The 20,471-nt window shown below is 33.0% G+C and overlaps 2 protein-coding genes across 2 annotated transcripts in view; one reads left to right on the top strand and one right to left on the bottom strand.

Annotated features, from left to right (window-relative positions):
* The window catches only part of LOC142340586 (glutathione synthetase-like), a 494,803-nt gene that overhangs the window by 247,222 nt on the left and 227,110 nt on the right, over positions 1-20,471 (top strand). The window lies entirely within an intron of this gene.
* Positions 1,724-3,492, bottom strand: LOC142341180 (uncharacterized). Its single transcript, XM_075392091.1, has 2 exons — positions 2,804-3,492; positions 1,724-2,317 (listed from the first exon to the last, which is right to left on the bottom strand). The coding sequence occupies exons 1-2, from the start codon at positions 3,135-3,137 to the stop codon at positions 1,902-1,904; spliced, it is 750 nt and encodes a 249-aa protein (XP_075248206.1). The 5' UTR covers positions 3,138-3,492; the 3' UTR covers positions 1,724-1,901.

The raw sequence follows: 20,471 nt of genomic DNA, 5'->3' as shown, positions 1-20,471 counted from the left end.
ATGCCAAATAAGTTGAATTCAAAATAAGTCAAAATCAAAATAGAGCTTAAAAAGGAGAAGCTAGACCAAAATTTTACTGCAATACGCAATGCACTTGAATTTATCATCTTCAATAATGGTGAAATATAAAAAGGATTTGCTAACAACACAAGTCAAACTGTAAAGTGAAAAGTGCATATGAGAATTGCGCTATGCAAAAAAACTTTTTTTTGATTTTTCAATTTAATTCATAAACAAAAAGTTAGAATAAAAAAATATTTAACTGACAGTTTTTGAACTTGAACTTCAACAACTCCCGTGTTTTTTAAGGTTAAAAAATTTTTAGGATCAAATAAGTATCTGTCACTAAAACTATACGAAACGCCTTGAATAATTTGGATTTTTTTGACGCTTAATCTCGAGTAGATTTTAGGAATGTTAAAAAAAAAGAAGCCTCTCTAGTAATTTGAAATTTTTAATAAATAGGTGAGAAATGATTAAAAAAATGAAAATCATGATTCTCAATTATTCGTTGAAAACTGAAAAATTCAGAAATTCTTTTCTAGGGACGGTTGAGTTTAAAACGAATTTTTTGTGGACTCTTTTTTTTCCTAGCAAAAGCGATCAATTTGCAAAAAATGCATCGAAATCCAGAGTACCATACAAATCCTAGCCCCCAAAGATAATTGTAGGGTCGAACAAAAGCACTTCCGTAAAATAAGGTTTCTAGTTTCCATATACCTTTCTAATCGGCAACATCCTTGACCAGTGATTTGATGTGATATATAAGGAAAATATCAACCGTTAAAAATACCAAAACCCGGAAATGCATTTTGTTCGGTTCATTTTTTTACCCAAAACTTGGGGCCACCTTGACATTTACTAAATAAGTAATGACATTTAACATGCCGCAGTATTATGTCATTAGTATTATCAGCATTCAGAAGCCTGAATAATTCGCTAATGAGACGGTTGTTTATTTTGACCAAGCAATTTATTTCTTTGGTTCTGTGTAAAAGTACCATACACTATAAGCGCGGTGTAAAAGTTCCCAGCCGTAACTGAGTCAATAACTGACCGTTTGGCATAGTTTGGCGGTACACAAGAGCGAGAAGAGACTCTCTTGTGATCGTTATTAGCGTTGCTGCGCTATTTCGCCGGAGCAGTTGGGCGCGAGGCTTTGAATGGTCTTTGTTATTGAGTTGAAGTCATTTGTGACAGATTAGCGAAGCGGTTGAGCGAGAAGCTCTGAACAGTTGCTTTTTTCGAATATGGAGTTTTGAGCGAGATCCGAACTGATATAATTGATTCTAAGTTGTTCGTGTAAGACCGGAGCTCCGAGTCTGAACTTAATGCATTTAGAGCGGGAAGATCTGATACGTGTTAATTCGTCAGAGCTATTTGGCAGCGTTTGCTTGATTGATCGAGCGAGAAGCTCGGAGTTATTGCTGTCGTTTGAGTGTGGTTCAACAACCGGTCATTAGCTGAGAGATAATTCCAGCCGTACTAGTTGCGCTTAAGTAGTAGCGGCAATTGCTATACTCGGAGAGCTTATTTGAGATTAATTTAGCGAATATTACTAGAGAATTTTACTCAATGGCCATTGTCTTGTTGTACTTAGTCTTCAGATTTTACTTTAAGTTTTTTTACCGTCGACACTTGTTAACAGACAAGATCAAAACTCTTTAGGGTCAATGATGCCTGCCTTTAAGGATACTAAGAGACAAGACAAACAACAGAATAATACAAAAACAACAAGCATTATTTACGACCAAATCTCAATGTAAATGTACGACCAAAATAAATATGTACGACCAAAATAAATATGTACTAAAACATTATGCACGACCAAAATAAATATATGACCAAAATAATAATCGAAACCTACTGAAAGATAATAACAGTTCTACGATTATTACGATTCATTGAGATGGACCACTCCTACCTGATTCCTGTATGTTAGGATTAAACATCCCACGCATTATCAGCTCGACCTCAAAGAAATTCTGCCCAGCATGTGCTGGAAATCCTTTAAGAGCCCAATTTCGGTTGGAATGGGTTATTCCCACAAATCTGGTATTACACTGCTTGTAATCTTCGATCATGTAGATGAATGACGCCACAGTTGCCAAGAAGGTAAATAATGCAACCCTGATTAGAAAACGACTCTCGTACAACATGCCCAAACCGACTTTGTCAAGTCTGTTGTACCAGGAACTGTGGAATCTTTCGTATTTGCCAGAAATTGACTTCTTTATTGAAGGTCCGAAACCATAGTTGCCATAATTAGACGATAGATCGTCCATCTGAACATCAAAAGAGTTGTAGAGACTGCTCTCTGAAATTAAAAAAAGTTGCTAAGCTATGAAAAGAAGCTGTTTGAGATTCAACAAGTGGTATTTTTAGTTCTGAACAAGGCGGCTCGTTAATGTGCATATAATGTTGCGCTCAACCATATCTTTCACTTTTAAAAAATTAAAATATTGTTCGAAAATAAATGGCGCATCCAATTAACAAATCGCTTTAAACTCAAACGACTAAACGAATTAAATCGTGTCTCATTAGGGTCAATGATACCTGCTTTTAATGAGCCTAAGAGACAACAGAAACAACAAAATAATATAAAAACAACAAGCATTATATGCGACCAAAACTCAATGTCTATCTATTTTTCAAAAAACATAAAAACATCAGTTACTAACCACTCCTATGTTTTTCTATTGTGTAATTAAAAACATGTCAATTGAACCAAAACGAAAGAAACGTTTATTGATGATTTTATTGAGAAAAGTGTATTGGGGATTCGAAGTAGGGTTATAGTTACCCTCCACGTGAATAGAGTGTGACGAAATGATCTCATCATCATCATGGATGATTTCAGACAGACTGCTCTGAGGTCCAACAGACGCAGCCCTCTGTTCCCTCTGATAGATGCTCAACGACGAATGACTCCTCAAACTATGTCCAATTGTGTCTTTTCTGCCAGCTTTCTTCAACAGACCAATGTCTCCACTAGCGGGGCGATCGGGCAATCTAGACGCACCCCCTGATCTTAGTTCAACATGTGCGGCTCTTTCGTTCACGTGCAGGGGAGTCGTCCAGTTTACCATGGACCCTGCCTTCGTTAAAAGCGGTTCCGTGCAATCACGGTCTGTCATTTTTTCGGTGTGAACAAATTTCAAATTTCTCCAAAAAATGGTCTTGAAATATTTGATTGTTGTCAAATTTTAGACTTTAAATTTTTTTTAAGGATATGAAGATAATGTTTGATAACGATCAAAATAATAAAAGGTTTTAGGGAAGAATTTTAAAGAATTTTCTAATTTTGTCAACTTTTTTTACAAAAAATTATTGAAACGTAGAAAGTTTTAATTTAAAGCTAAAACCCAATGCTCGAGGTGTGATAATGGAATAATATGTGACATGATTTAAACGTAAAAGTGAAATGTCAGAAACAAAGTTTATGACTATATGTTCTGTGTTTGCATCTACTTCAAATAACAACAGCCTTGCCGTCAGATCATTGTTTATTTTTGTTGACATTTGATCGGTGACCTCACTGTAAGTAATCACTGTAAGCTCAACTTACCCAGTTGCTAAATGCTCCCCTTCAAATATCAATTCTTTCTTAACTTTTCCTTAATGTCATTGCTCTTTTTTCTCCCTCTAAAAGTGACCAAATTGAACAATTTTCCATTAAAATTGGTTAAAGGTTCCGTATTATATATCCGGGTTAGTGCGTTGCACTAGATCAAGTCAATAACCGGCGTTAAAGAGAAAGTTAGTGATAATTTGAAATGAACTGAAATGACAAATCAGTTCACGTCAGTTATAAATGAAAAGCTTTAACGGTCACAAAATATGAACTTTTGAGTTGCAAGACAGACGAGAAATCTTAAAATATTTTGTACAGTTCTTCAGCTAAATCTTGAACCCAATCTTCTTAAAATGTAAAATTGAAACTTAGAATGCCAAAAAGCGTTGATAATTTTCGTTTCCGCATAATGTTATAGGCTAACCCGTAATAAGCTACCCGCGTGGGCTATCCACCCCCCCCCCCCCAGGTTTAGAAGCGCGACCCAAACCGCTCTGATTAGACCATTTGGGTCGCACATCGGTGGCGTGGTGCGACTCAAAATACATGGTCTGGGAAACTCTAGAGTCGTACGATGGGCTGGACGATGATCGCACTACGGTCTGATCAGAGGGCAAAATAACACTATGGTCTGATCATAGGTCGCACGAAACTCTGGGAAATGGTCGCACTACGATCTGATCAGAAACCAAAGTCTAGACATACGCTGTCCCAAATTCTGACCACAGAGCATTAACTGACCATATTTATTTGACTGCAGTTTTTATCACTGCTTTTGATTACTGAAAGGAAAAGTTGCTGGCACTTCAAAATCAAAATGACTAGTTGTTTATATTTTTATCAATTAGCTTTGCGCTAACCTCTACAAGATATACTAAATTATTCAATTTTAAGTTTAGTAGTATATAGGTTTGAATTGAATAAATTAAACAATTAGCAACGGATTATAACATGTATTCAGGAATTATCTGATCATAGGAAAAAATTTGGGGTATGGTCTGCTCAGAGGGAGCGTTGGTCGCACTAAAGTGATACAAAATTTTGGACCGCACCAGAGTCGCGCGAAATATTTGGGTCGCACGATAGTCTGATCAGAGGGATTTGGGTTGCACGATGGTCCGATAAGAGGGCAAAGTCTGGGAAATGGTCTGATCAGAGCGGTCTAGTGTCGCGCACCTAAACCTGGGAAGTTACAGAGCACGTGTCATTACATAGTTAACTATTATGTAGAAATGACACGTGCCCCTGAGAGTGTAAATAAAATTCATCAGCTAAGCTGGGAGCGGGTTGAGGACTAATGGAAAAGATCCAACGAATTTATTTTTGTTATATGTAACTTTGTTCCTGCGAATAGAGTGCAATCAACAGAAAAATAGAAGAATTGTTTAGAATCTAGGCTGTTTTCTACTAAAAAGTAAGTCAGAACCACGCCAGGTTAGGTCTGCAATAAGCTCTCATACCCTAATTTTAATGTCATTTTATACCCTCCAACAAAAAACAAAACCACAATTGTCTATCTCTCTGTCATTTGAAAGCCATTCGGCCGACCACAATTGGTTCTATTTGTTTTTTTCTTACATTTTAGCCATTGCTGCTAATGTTCTATTAAAAAAACATGATTAGTATTGAAAATCATTTTGATGAAACAAAAATTTTTTCATCGAAATGTCATTTTATGAGTTTGTTAACAATGTCGTTGATTACAAAAATTGGCATATACAAAAGACAATATTAGTGAGTATTTTTAGGTAAAGTTTTGAAAAAAATATGGACTACCAGTGGTTATCTTCATATTAAAGTATCCCAGTGAAAATTTTTAAAGGTCAGGATAACAGGGTCACTTAGTAACATATGTTTCATGAGAAAAGATGTTTTTGATGAAAACCCTCTTTTATTCTTTGCTGAAGTTACTCCAACTTGCAATTCAGACAATTTCAAAACAGTAGTTGTGCAATCAAGCAGAGGAACGCAGCAACTACAGAAACAAAAACGGCAAAAAATTGTTGAGACCTAAGCCATTCTTTGATTTGAGCTTCATAAAATTCAACAAAATACATGAGAACAAAAAAAAAACAAAAGTTTAGGACAATTTAAAAAGTTAAAAATTTTTGGTAGAACTTGTGATGTTCTACTTTTTCAAAATGCTTTTAAAAATCAAAATTTTTATATGGTCTCGAAAAAAAAACTGACTATGAAAAATAATTTTATATAGTGTTCTATGAAAATCAGTGTTTAACGTAAAATAAAACCCTGCGAAAGCTCAAATAGAAGATTACTGCAAGGAGTTCCAATTGCTGCCAAATTGCATTCAAAAGTATTTGAGCAAAGCATCAAGAGAATAGCTGAAAACAGAAGAAACATTGCCACAGGCGAAAAAATTTTATCTCAATAATACATGTGTCTAGAATATAGTCAGCCTGGGACAAAACCGTAAATTTTAAAATATTTTTGTAAAACATATGAACTTTTGTTTTTTTTCAACGCTCATTATTTGTCTCATTTTTGATACTAAAGGCCAAAGTTTCAAAAAAAAGACTGATGAAGTTTATTGATTTATTTATATGAGTTGAAAACATATGTGTTAAAAATTTTGACGCTCTCATCAATGAAACTATGTTACAGAACTTCGACAACAATAGCAAATACAAAAGCCGGTGAAATAAAAAAAATTGAAACTATGTAGTGCCAAAGTCGATATCACCGTCAAAGGTGAATTGAGATCAACAGTAAAAAATTATTTCTTTTCCTAAGAGAGCGCTTTAAGTGAAGCTTTTTTTATATGACTAAATGGCAAAGCACCAAACTAAACCAAAAATTGATTGTAAAGCATTTCATATAAATAAACAATATCTGGTACTTTCAAAAACACAGCGCTCAATACAATTTGATCTTTTGATAATTGATATTGATCTCATAAATGATGTTAGGGATCTGGCCATTTTTTAGTTTTTTTAAAGACTGTCAACATATTTTAAGCGTCAACCCTTTCTAAAAGTGAAAGAATTTAAACCTGTGCATCTTCTAGTTTTGTTGAAAATCTGGAAATGTCAATTCAACAATCAATATACAATATGATACCAAAAACCTACGTACTTAAGGTTTTTAAAAAGCATTAATAACATCAAATAATAGAACATTTTGAGTTCATAATTGTTTTTTACCGCCTCATTACACCTCTAGCTTTTTAAGCGTCTCACAGACGATTTGTGTTTATTTTTACACAGAGTTCTAACGGCATCTGGGTCAACTTAATTCCAATTTTATGACATTTTAACTTCTTAATTTTTCCCAAAATAACTGTCTGTTTTTGTAACCGCTGCATCAAAATCTCCCATATTTTTTCAATTGGATTTAGATCTGGACTGTATGCCGCCCCATCCAGCTCCTTAATATCCTTCTCCTGGACAAAATTGCCGATAATCTTTGATTTGTTCACAAGAGAATTAGGTTGTTGATAAAAAATGCCCTGAAATTGCATTTCTTCGTCATGATTCAAAACTTCCAAATAATTGGCTACGTTTAGCTTCCCTGGAAACTCAACGAGCATTTTCTGTGCGTCTGATTGTATTGCACCCCAAAATATAAAAGATCGTGTGTCCGAACTCAAACTTTTTGTGTTTTTTTCAAGAAATCTTGTTCCACTTCTTCGAAAAACTCGAAAAATTCTATCTCTGGAGATGCGCATCCTTGTTTCTTCAGTAAAAACAAAATTTTGCTCTTAAGAGAAAGACCGTTTGAGCATACTAACACACCATTTTGAACACAAAAAATTTATTCTCAAACTGAATTTTTTGCGTTATTTCGTGACGAAACTCCATATTTTTTGAGAATTCGTCGAACTGTATAACTTTAGCACCGAAATTTTTTTATCGTAGCAAGAGAAAGCGTTATGAAATTAAAACGCTCAAGAGAAGTTTTTGAGATGTTTTAAAACATCGTTAGCTAATTTTTGTTTGGAATTTTTTGACAACTTTGGGTTTCTTCCGACTAATTTTTTTTGCCTCGAAACTGTTATTTTTCAGATAACGTTTGTATGAACGCTGTGAACTGGATCTTGATATCAAGTTGAGTTGTTTTTTAATTTCGTCCACGAAAATCCGACATCTCGTACTGCAGTTGTCCCAAAGGGGTTTAACAATCTTTTCTGCTTAAGCGGAGACAATGAGAATGAAATTGTGTTTTTTTCACGCCTTAGCGCATTTCATGCTTATGAAGAACGAATCATGCTATAAAAGCAGAAATCATATTGTACGTAGCTCATTGGTACCATAGTGTATGTTTCTAACAACTATTTTACGGTGCCACATTCGTATCTTTCCGCAAACAATATAGATTGACAAGTAGCTCAATAAAAAAGTAGGGCCTGCAAAAAAAGCCAAACACTTAAATAACTCTGACATAATGGAAGAACAAATAAAATAAACCAATATCACAAAAAGGAGAAGATATTGTTATCTAGCGTAGAGCAAGATATACTCAGCAACTGGCGTCAATCTGTCTTTGTTTCGCAAAAAGAGGCGAAAGACTTGGTAACGAGGTGTAAAAAATTTTTTTGAGAATATGGGCTTGGCTATGTTCTCATTAATTGACATAAACATGATAAGTAATCTTCTTTGTCTTGTAAAATTGCGATAGCTATTTAGCAAAAAGTTTTTAGCAGTACCCTTATTGTTCTTGAAATTATAGGCACCCATAGATAGACATTTCGACGAATGGAAAAGTAGGAAAGCATTTTCCCTTTTCTAAGAGGTATTAGTTTCTGTTTCAATTCATAAAATCTTGTTTTTTTTTACAACTATGCCACTTAATTCCATTTCCATATATTTTTGTTACAGAATACAAAATTTTGATATCAAAAATTAATGTTTGTTTGTCAATTCATGTCAATTCAAATTTGAAAAACTATATCGTTTTGTTTCTAAACTGCGATGTGTTTTCAACAAATGTGCAATAAAAACTGAAGTTAACTCCAGCTGATACAGTCAAATTCGAGAATATAAAACAGAAAACACAAGCCATAGATTAAAGATAAATGTTTCTGGAAAAATATATACTATTAAAGAGATGCGGAAGCAAAGAATAGTTCACACTTAAATAAAGAATAAAACAATTATCTAGTACTTTAATTTAAGGGAAAACTAGCAGAAACTGTAAGGTTTGAAACTCGGGCAAGCAAAGCTAAAAATTTCTTTGGGAAAAGTTGTTTGAGAGCAGTGCAGTTACAGTACGAACTTTTTTGAGTAAATTTTTATTTAAATTAAAGTTTAATACAATTTTCATTCATGATTATTTTAGAGAAAAGCAACAATTTGTAAACAAAATTATTCTGCTCAGAAAATATTTTCGCCTGAAAATTTAATGATATTTTTTACCTGGTTTTTACCTTTACTCTGATAATTTTTTATTCGTTTTTTCTCGATTTCCTTCTATATTTTTGAAACGGATTTCTTATCCAGTTATTTGATGATTTAGCCCTTGATTTATTTTTGCTATTTCGGTCTATTTCTCAAAAAAGCAAGAGATATGATAAGTTTTTGAAAAGCTAAAATGTCCTAATTTCGCCAGTAACGAAAAAACTTTGCATCATTTCTGGCCAAAATGGTTGATCTGTTTATGTCCATTATATAAATGTTTCATCCTAGAACCGCTGGATAACAGTGCAGCAAAAGCTATTCTAAATTAAATTTAGGGACTGAAAACAGACCCCCCTCTGTTGAAACAGGAATCAGATGTATCCCTCTCTGAGCGGAAAACAGACAGTTACTCAAAATTCAATATTTATTTATTTTTAACTATTGATATATACAATCTTAAATTGCACAATCGATGGTTTCAACATAATTTTACCTTCAATTCGAACCTCACTTTCTAAATATCTCTCGGAGAGAGAAAAAACTGTTCAATAAAAGCATTTTTTATTGTAACTGTTTCTTTGTCAGAAAAAAATATTCGAATCAATCATTTAATTTATCGGAAATTTTTTGTTCTGCCGAGTGAGGATATAACGATATCATTGTTTAGATCAGAAGCACTGTTTTATTGATCAATTTTGTTTTTGTATTTTAGTCGTGGAGGTATATTCCTTAAAACTAAACATGGAATATCTTGACAACATCTTATCTAACAAGGAGGCACGGAAATGTCCCTTCGCACATAACTATCCGGCCCGTCCCATATGCCAACATTCGAGACCAACAAAAAGTTGAAATTGGTATTTGAATAAAAAATGATAGCATTTTCAAGCTGACATACGTTTGATTAGAACATTAAGAAGTCAAGATAATGTGTTCAAATTTCATCTCACAATATTTTCCAGCAAAACTGAAAAGGTGTTTCAGAAGTGAAAAAAAATAAAAAATTGATTGTTTTTAGTCAAATTAAATGAATCTGTGTTAGCAATTCTTTGACTTAGTGAAATAGTACTGTAATACTATGAAGGTGCCTTCCCATGAATAGCTCCCTTGTCTACTTTCTTTCGGATGGAGCTTTTTCTGAGAAAAAATGAGCATACCAGCAAAAAAGTTAAACACTTAAACCCTATTATCAGTTATTCTTACTAAATTTTACCAATGCTAGTAATTCCACACTACCTGAAAAGTTACCAATTGCAGTTACCATTTATAATTATAAGTTTGATGGTATTGAACCTAAAATTATAGCAAAAAAATTGCTGGATTCTCTTATTGTTTCAAAAAGAATGCTTAACTGCAGAACGTGCAGAATGCATCGCAAAAGGTATCATATTATTGAAACTTCACTCAATAATGGCACTAAAAAGTTTGATTGGTCTTTAGTCGTCATCACTCGCAATAATAGTCGTCATCGCTTGCATAATCGCAAACTATTGAACTTATATTGAAAAATCTCTACATCGATGTATACTATTCCAACAAGCAACAACATTAGTCAATGGGATGAGTTATAAAAATGAGATGAGTCATCGGAAAAATTAAGGAGAGTTCTAACTAAAATCAACGAGTTTGATAAAATGAAATCCTAATGTATTTTAGTGGTTGAAATTTCGGCAAACTACTGCTTCGTCTCAAAAAGTGTTCTACACAGTCACTTTGATGACTCCAAAACAATCAATTGACAAAAATGACAAATTACGAAACTCGAGATAACGGATCCCAGGTTTAGGTGCGCGACCCAAGACTTCTGTGATCAGACCATTTGGGTCGCACACTGGTGGCGTGGTGCGACCCAAAATACATGGTCTGGGAAACGCTTGAGTCGCACGATGGTCTGGACAATGGTCGCACTACGGTCTGATCAGAGGGCAAAGTCTGGGAAATGGTCTGGACAATGGTAGCACTATGGACTGATCAGAGGGCAAAGTCGCACTATTGTCTGATCATAGGTCGCACAAAAGTCTGGGCACACTACGGTCTGATCAGAGACAAAAGTCTGGACATAAGTTCCCCAAAATCTGACCACAGAGCAGTACCTGATAATTTTTATTTGACTGCAGTTTTTTACCACTGTTTTTGATGGCTCAAAAGAAAAGTTGCAGGCACCTCAAAATCACTTTCTGTTTATATTTTTATCTATTAGTTTTGTCCTAGCCTTAACAAGATACACTAAATTATTATACTTTAAGTTGAGTAGTACATAGGTTTGAATTGAATAATTTAAACAAATAATAACGGATTATAGCATGTATTCAGAAATGGTCTGATCAGAGGGAGCGTTGGTCGCACTAAAGTCGCACAAAATTTTGGGTCGCACAAGAGTCACACGAAATATTTGGGTCGCACAATAGTCTGATCAGAGGTCTTTTTGGTCGCACTATGGTCGCACAATTTCTCGAGTTGCACCACGGTCTGATCAGAGTGTTTTGGGTCGCACGATGATCTGATAAGAGGACAAAGTCTGGGAAATGGTCTGATCAGAGCGGTCTAGGGTTGCGCACCTAAACCTGGGATTGCTCCTTCAGATATCCGGGGAAGATTTTTCAGTTCAGAAAGCGGCATCAAGAAATTTTCTCAGCAATACCGAGTCGAAAACTTAAAAGCGAATGAATATTTTCGAAATCATTATTTCTTGCTTGACCCAGTTGTCAACGCTCAGAATTTTATTGAAAAGTATGTGGAAATGAAAGCGTTTGCTAATTGAACTGTTTCAATCTTAAGATCTCTTGGATTTTCTGAACAAGTTTTCTTAACAATTTTTGAAATCCGGTTATACAACCATTCTAGAAAACAATCAGTTGCAAAAAAGACTTTTCCAACCACCTAAATTGAAAATCACAAAGATAAAAGGCTAATGAAAAAGCGATGCAAACTATCTTAACTTGTGTTCAAATTAATCTTAATTCCAACAAAATTTTCAGACAGAGTTTTATTTATTGTTTTTGGGTTTCAGTTTAGATCTAATAGGTGATTGAAAAAGTCACCCTATTGAGTGAGGTAATTCATTTAAGTTATATAATTTATCACGTGATTTATATAAAAATGAATTTAAAAAGTAGCGAAGAACAGCACACACAAAGCCAACTGAACTGTGCTAAAAATCAAAGAAAATGTTGCAACTTCAATTTTTGACTTCCTAGCGCACAATCAAATGATCGCTAGAAGAACAGTGATAATGATTTATTAAAAAACCAACAAAGATCAATATAAGCTTCGTCATCATTTCAGAGCTATTAATTCAAACGAAATGACAGAGATTTCAATTACCATACCTCTTTTGCGGTTGTTTATTTTTTTCGTTTGATTTGAATCTATTGAGACGTTGTTTTAGTACAGATTCTAAAACAAAAAATTGTGGACTATCATTAAAATTTGTTTTCAATTGGTTCAGTTGAAATAATTTTCTGTAATAATTAAATTAATAATTTTAAATTACAATTAAATTTCAAATGAACGAAACTTAAAAAACATTATACGTCAAATAACCCTCCTAAAAACAAAGACAATAAAACAATTTTTACTATAATTCGTTTTACAGTTTTACAACTGTAATTAGAGTTATAATTTGTGGACCAAACGAAAGAAATTAGCACTTTTGCTGAAAATCATATTAAAAAATAAAAAAACATTCTTGTGGCGAAACCAATGGGGTGACGACCGTTAATTTGTCCATTAGACATTTGAGACCAACCAATAACTGATCTCAGAGACGGATTCAACATCAAATGAAGTAAGAAAGCCGATGCAGATCCCGAAGCAGATGCAATTAAAAATAAGCTCTGAAACCAGAGGAAAACGATCGGAAATTTAAAATTGAAAAAAGAAACTTAGAATTAAAAAAAACTGTGTACACATCCGACGAAATTGTGTTTCCAGCTTATTTTGCTGATTAGGGAAAGCTCAAATAGCACGCGTGTTAAAAATATAGAATTGTGTTCTATATCGTCATAGAAGCGCTCTTGTTTAATATTGTTTCCTTGCTAGATATGTTTTTTCAGTTAATTTGTGCCAGCAGTTCCTGAGAGAGTAAATTTGACAAATAAGGATAAAATAATCAAAACCATTTGATGAAAAAATGCTATGTTATTGAAGAATTAGTAAAAACTTTGAAAAAACAGTCAAACTAATCCTTTAAACAGCTCTTGATCTCTTTAATATCTTCTGATTTATGAATAAAAATTTTTTTATGAATAATTTTTTATCAAATTTTAAGAAAATTGGCTGCGTTTGAGAAATTTTCCTCTAAAATAGAACGAAAATGTGATACGAGTTAAAAAAACTCCGAAAACATTATAACTTAAATTCTATTTGACAACAATGAAATTTACAAGATCCTCCGAACAAAATCTGCTTTTTCAGATAATATCACTCATTTTTCCTCTATATCAAGAATATAAATCGGCTAACCTTGACTAAAAGAAACCAATTGAGCATGCAGTTGCTGTCCCATTTATGTTGGTCAGAGTTATCAGCTTGTAAGCAATAAAACGTTAAGTTACGTGCCAAGTTTTAAGATGCACTGTTTCACAAGGATCTCATCGAAATATGTCGGCATTTACCATAAAAATTAATCCTAAAAGATCATGATGAAACATTTAAGAAAAAATGAGAAAACGACATACTGTTCGTATTGATAAGTCTTTTGAATATAATTTTTATGTCACCTAAAAGAACAGAATTTAAATGGCCGTAGACACATGAGGAACCTCCTATACTATTTTTGATCGTTTATTTTCTCTTTTTTTGAAACCGCCAGACAGATACCGCAAAACTGCAAACCTAAAATTACATAATTACACTCGCTCTTTACAAGCTGCCACCTTGATGCCGATTGAAAATAACCAGTAACAACGGTACTTTCCATGTTATGTTTGATCTCAGTTTTACTACGCCTGCAGCAATCAAAATGTTTGTGATTCAAAACCAATCCATGAAATCATTTGATCTGCTACTGGTGAAAAACTGGGTTGATTTTATTATTTAATTAAACTGATACCAAACTGCAGTTGCGGAAAAACTCTCGGATATATTTTTCTTTTTTGTGTAAATTAACAATCTATATTGGAGTGTGTTTTTGCTCTGCAAAATCTAGTATTGTATTGCACTTTTGTTAGGGTAATTTCGCTACGCAAAATAATTTGCATATTATTTTTTTATTTAGTTTCAAAGCTTTTTTTGTTGGTGTTCGTTCCGTGAATGCAAAGGAATAATTAATTCTGTTGATTCGCGTAACGAAAGAGCAAATTTTAGTAAAAACTAATACTACTTGATTTGCTTGCCAAATCGCTATTATTGAAAGAGAGTCAGCTGAAAAATGTATTGGGATTCAAAAGAACAAAATTAAAACAAATACAGATTTTGATCAGCAATTTGGTCGCCAAATAAAATACAAAAAGAAATGAACAAAAAAATTGAAGCAATGATCACGAAACTAAATTTGTGATCAGATCTTAGGTCAGATATAAAACTTAAGATGAATGAAAAATCAAATAAAAGATTTTCATATCAGTAGATGAAATTCAACAAGAAGTACATGATAAAATGAACTAAATCAGGATTATAAGTAATTTTGGTTAGAAACGCAACAAAATTAATGAACATCAATATTGTATATACTAATATATGAAAATTCCACTTGCGGCGGAAATAAAAAAGTTTATAATTTAGATTTTCAAAACAAAGTTAAAGCTATATGTACTGGTTATCATAAATAAAAATGTAATTGTTTTAGTAAGTTTAATGCGTTAATAAAAATTAGAGTCTTAGGCACATTCAGCCTTCTTTAATCGTCATTGAGGTTTCCTCATCGTTTGGGGAGACGTAGTATTGGACTGGATATGGTGGGTTTGGCAAGCAAGATCCAATTTGGCTGTTGGTTTTTGGACACCCAGGGTTTTGGCGAGCCGTTTCTTGAGTTGGTGAAACTAAATATTTGTTTGCTTTTTGTATTTTTTGATGATTTGTCGTCCTTTTTTGTCTAAAGGGAGGCCGTTTTGATGACAGAAAAGCAGGAGATGTTTCCATAAAATTTAGTGATTCGTCTGATTTAGTGATGGGTGTTGGTGTGCATTGACGTTCGCTCTTATTTTGTTGTGTTCGGTTTAGCGCCGCCTGAGCTCTTTTGTGTCTCTGCGGTGGAGTTGCGATCAAATGCTCCGCTGAATTTCCAGCCTGGTGTTGTTTAGAGGTTTGTGGAGTATTGATCCTGGGGCTAAATCATCAAATATTCCGTCCACACACCCTTCTTTTAGAGTTTGCTTTTTGGGATCCTTTTAGCCAGTTTCAATGTGAGGGATGCTTTAGTTCTTGGTATGGTTGATCCTTTTTCTGGGTGTTGAATATTGCCTGATTTTTTCTCTGGGTTTGATTTTGTTCGCTTCACTGAGTCCTGGGTCAAAGTTGGTCGTCTTTTTTTCGAAATCGACGTCTCTTCTGCAACAATCCTCCCAACGAAATTCAAGTATAAGTTCATCCCACCTGACAGTTTCTAAATCTAAATAATCATTCAAATTTGGTTCATATGATAGAGTGCTTGGGATCAGATCTCAGGTTCTAATACTAAACAGAGAGTTTGGTTTAGGTCCAAAATCAGCGTAAAATGGTGGAAGATTTATTGTCTCTTGACGGCATATTCGCAACTGATAAATTATCAAATTTATTGAAGCCTTTTAATTAAATTGCCTTCGCGCCGCAGTTTTAATTCAAACCAAACGGTTCTTGTACTAACGTCTCCAATGGTCTAGTCGCTCAAGAGTAGTGAATTAGATTAGAGCTTCAATGAGCTTTTTATTCTTTTGATTGTAAACTAATTTTATATTGTGCCCGAATTGACATCTAAATTGATATAGTCTTATTGCACCCGGTATGAAATGCAATAACAGATAATTTTAGAAGAAACATTAAAAGAGTTTGTGCGTTTGCCCTATCACACAATTCAGCCCTAGGAATTTCCTAAGAGAAATCTACACATTCAAGGAAGTATACTTTTTGATCTTTTTCACTGTAAATTGACCAACGAATTCCATTAGAATTTCTTCAAATAACTTTAATGGTGCCCATCTATTAGTGGGAATTTTATGTTTTAAATTTTAACAGATCCTGACGCAGGGATTACACTTTGCTAAATTTGACTGCAGAAAATGGTGCTTGTAAAGCCATCATGCAAGGGACTGAATATTTCTAATGATTCGCTTAACGAAAGACAAAATTTTAGTAAGACTATTATTATTTGATTTGCTTGCCATATCGCTATTATTGAAAGAGTGTCAACTGAAAAAACTTTTGGATTCGAAAGAACAAAAATAAAACAAATACAGATTTTTATCAGCAATTTGGTCACCAACTTATATACAAACAGAAATGAACAAAAAAAAATTGCGGCAATGATCAGGAACTTAAATTTGCGATCAGACAACATGTCAGATAAACAACTTAAGATGAATGAACAATAATTAAATGATTTGCGTTTCAGTTGATGAAATTCAGCAAGATGTACAACATGTTAAAATGAACTAATTAAGGATTTTGAACAATTTTGATAATAAGCGGCACAAAATGAATGAACATCAGGTTTTTATATACTAATAGATCACACTCTTCATTGAAATAACTCATTGATTTTTGTGGCACAATTAGGGTTTTGACAAAGAAATAAATTATTTTTGAAAGCCTTTACAAAATATTTATTGAGAGCAGTCTTCAAGATAACTAGTTATCCTGTTTTCTTGTTTGCAAGGTCACCAGTATTCATTATCCATGCTAATCTTTTTAATACCGCAAATCTTCCAGACCATGGGTATATAAGATTTATTTCCCATTTGGATTAAATATTCTTGATATATCTCAGTTTCGATATTTTTAATCCCTAAAAAAAACAAGATTCTTTCTTCAAAAAAGAAGTTTGCCGTTCGTTTTTTCAAATTCAGTTCATTAAAAATAGTAACATAATTGACTGCGTATCAATAGTGCCAGTCCCGTTACACAATCAAGCAATTCAAAGTAAAAATATTCGGTTGATAACTTAATATATGTTTTGTTACAATAGCGTGTCAATCATACATAATCTTTCTTTGTCGAGGCAAAAAACACTGGATTGTTCTACTGATAACTTCAAGCGGCTTCAATTTGACTTTTTCATAACCCAAATTTTGTATTTGTACAGAATTCTCAATAAGTTTATTGGAAACGATCGTAGATAATTTCTGATTAGTAGAAATGAAAAGCTACCGGCCGAAAATGTTCACAATACTTTTTAATACTTTAAATCTTATAAACTCAATTCGCAATGGTTATTTTTGATGAAAAAAAATTGGGTACAATGAGTCAACTTAAGTTTTTTTGTATGGGCAACATTAATTGTTTATTATAATTGCAATAGGAAAAAGATTTCAAAAGAACAGAAACATTATGAGAGGAACTAATTTGAGAAATGATTTTGATTAACAGAAGAAGTTTTTCTGAGACAAATTTTACAATTTTTTTATTTTGATTCTAATTCAATTTAGAGTAGATCCTAAAGTCTGTCAAGTTTTTTCTAAAAACAATATAAAACGCATTTGACAATAGTTTTAAACTGAAAAAAAAGGTGTTGTCCTGAAAGTAAATATTTTGGCAGCTAAGACGCGTATAGCTGACAATTTTTTTAGCACTGTGTCTAAACAACAAAATATTTTTTTAATTAAAGTTTTCTTGAGTGAAATGGGTTTTTCTATTATCTAACTAACTTCAAACTAAATAAAAACGTGAAAAATGCCAAAAACATTGTGGAATTATTCTTGAGTGGTTACATTAATTTTTTTTGAAATTTAACGCTGACTTATTGTTCGGATTTACAATTTACAAATTTATTTGTCCGAAAAACGTTGTCGAGGATCTAGTTCCGTTGGTACAGGAAAATGAGCGGGAATTCGTAATTAGTTTAAATTTTTAAGGTCTTCCAAGCATAACTTTTCTTAGCAATCTTAGCGTCAAACTTATCCATTTACTTTGTTAAATTTGCGGCAAACCTGAAAATGACAAAATCAAAAAGCTGAACGGTTTTAAAAAATTAAAGTAATTGAGATAAAGGTCTGCGAGATAAAATTAAAAAAGTGAAATTACACTTGTTTTGTCAAGTTTTCGTTAAATATATTTCATGATTCGTGTTTTTAGATTTAATATTTTAGGTAAATGACTGTATAATTCGCAGCACGACCGGGTTAACGGAAAATATATTTAACCGATGAATAGAAGATAATAGTTTTTCTCAATTCTGTCCAGATAAACTGTTTATGTGTTTTTTTAGTAACAAATAGTTTAGGATACAAAACTTTTATCCCATAAATCTGTTCGAAAAAGCTTGAAATTATTGGATTCTGTTGAAAAAAAAAATACGATGTCGTATCTACTTTCCAATTTAAAAACTTTGTTTTTCGATATCAATGAAAACTTCAAATAACTACACTTGGTCCTTTACCAATCAAAATTGACAATGTATAACAACCCAACTGTGGTATTAGTTAACTCCATAAACTGCTAAAGAATTAGAGCTTAGGGGACTCGAACTTACATGCCCAGGCATGCTACCTTGGCACCAAAGCTATGCGGAAGTAGCAAATGTGACAGTTTCATAAACCTCAAGCTTGATTATTACAATAGGACGTTATTTGAGCTGTTTGGTCTGGAAAAGTGTTTTTCCTCATCTGTGGATGTCAAAATGATATCAATTTTGCTATTTTCATGGTTTTTTATCATTAATCTTTGTAGTATTGGTAACATCTTTGTTGTATGGGATACAAAACAAAGTGTTCCCTGACATTTATCATTACTAATTTTCAACGTTCTCCAAAACTTTTTAAATTAGATCATCATAATAAACGCACTTTCCAAACATTTTTTGGCCACAAAGCTGAACGATAACTTCAGACCAATTTCCTGCGAACATTTTCAAACTTTTGAAAATAATTACTTTTAAATTAGGACAGTACTAAAAACGATACGATAAGCCATAACATTGCAAACTGAAACTATTGAGACTAGTAATGAAATTTGAGATATTGCGTTCATGAGAAAAAAATTTTTATGGCTTGCCCATTTGCATTTCCTTGATATGCTGCTATTCAGCCATAGAATTAAGAAATCTTTTGGCTTTGGCGGGGTTGCCCTAAGAAACAACAAAGCTCAAATGCATATCTAAAAAAAGCTTGGCTGAAACCCTGCAATTAATTTTGTTATGATTTCTGTTAAGAAATGATATTGATATATATATATATATATATATATATATATATATATATATATATATGATGGCTATATGGCATATTTTTGATCTCTAATTACCAAAAAGTTATTTCAGTTTGTTAATAATCAATGTCCAATTTTAAAAAAATTTTCTCTTTCGACACCTTAAAATTAGTAACTAGTAACTCTAAATTTAGAAAAATAGTTAAATAAACTTATGCGGTAGTTTGTTGAAAAACAAGTTGGCTATAGTGCATCCAAGAATCTGTAAAGAGCATTCCTATAAGAAATAATTTTGAAAAATCCTTGTTTTCGCTGCTTTTTGTCTATTTCAATGAGCCAGATTTAATTTTGACAATTTATGTTGTTTTATGCCGAACTTTCGAAAAACATTGTTTAATTTTACAACCCGGATGTTATCACAATCAAGAAGATACCGAACTCCGAGTTCAAACCGAGATGTTGAATAATTTCAAGAGGGCAAAAATATCCTTGCGGTGATATTTTTTATCAACTCTTCACACGTTGACAACAGTTGCAAAACTAACTCCTGGCAGAAGCTGATTAGACTATCTTTTTCTGCCACTCTTTTGTCTCTACTATTCACATATATAAGAATAGTCGATAGAAAAGAGTGGCGGAGAAAAAAATGGATAACCTCAGTGCAGATTATGGACTCCGTCTAATATAATTGGAACATTCATTGGGTTCTATCAAGTTATTTCATCGGTAAGATATGCCACTGTTGTTAAGCAACAAGAGCTGATGAGCATTGTTAAGTTGGATTGTTAATCTAGTGAATCCCTCAGTGAACGAAAAGAATTTACGATAAGTCCTCATAGCCAACAATTGCGCAAGCAAAATTGCTTAATTTTGTGGATTTTAAATGACCTCAAACAATTTCCTAATCTCATTGATCAAAAGTTTTGAGCTTACTAAAACAATTTAAAAAATATTAGTAAGTTTTTTTCAGAAACTAATGAAAGCCGTTAATTGGAAAAACAAATATTTAAATACGATCGTCTACCCGTCCGAAGGAAGCCCTTCAGACCTGCAATTATCCAGAATATGTCTTGCGTCTACAAAAACAACGTCAAATATGACAAAAATCAAATTAATTTACTTTTGTTGAAGCAAGGTCGAAGTCAGTAAGGTCATAACGAATTCTTTAAAAACATTAGATTTTGTAACACCAATCTCATTTGAAACCTTTCCTTGACACAAAATAATGTCATATTTGACCTGTAATAAACGAGAATAGGCAACAA

This window comes from Convolutriloba macropyga, chromosome 6, assembly GCF_964194025.1.
Source record: "Convolutriloba macropyga chromosome 6, txConMacr16.3, whole genome shotgun sequence".
Classification (NCBI taxonomy): Eukaryota; Metazoa; Xenacoelomorpha; order Acoela; family Convolutidae; genus Convolutriloba; species Convolutriloba macropyga.
Note: the sequence above shows the minus strand (reverse complement) of the source record. Positions and strands in the feature narration are given on the sequence as shown.

Coding starts and splice junctions, on each gene's coding strand:
- LOC142341180 (XM_075392091.1), bottom strand. CDS start 3,137: ATGACAGACCGTGATTGCACGGAACCGCTTTTAACGAAGGCAGGGTCC. Junction 2,318..2,803: donor ACACTCTATTCACGTGGAGG/GTAACTATAACC, acceptor TTTTAATTTCAG/AGAGCAGTCTCTACAACTCT.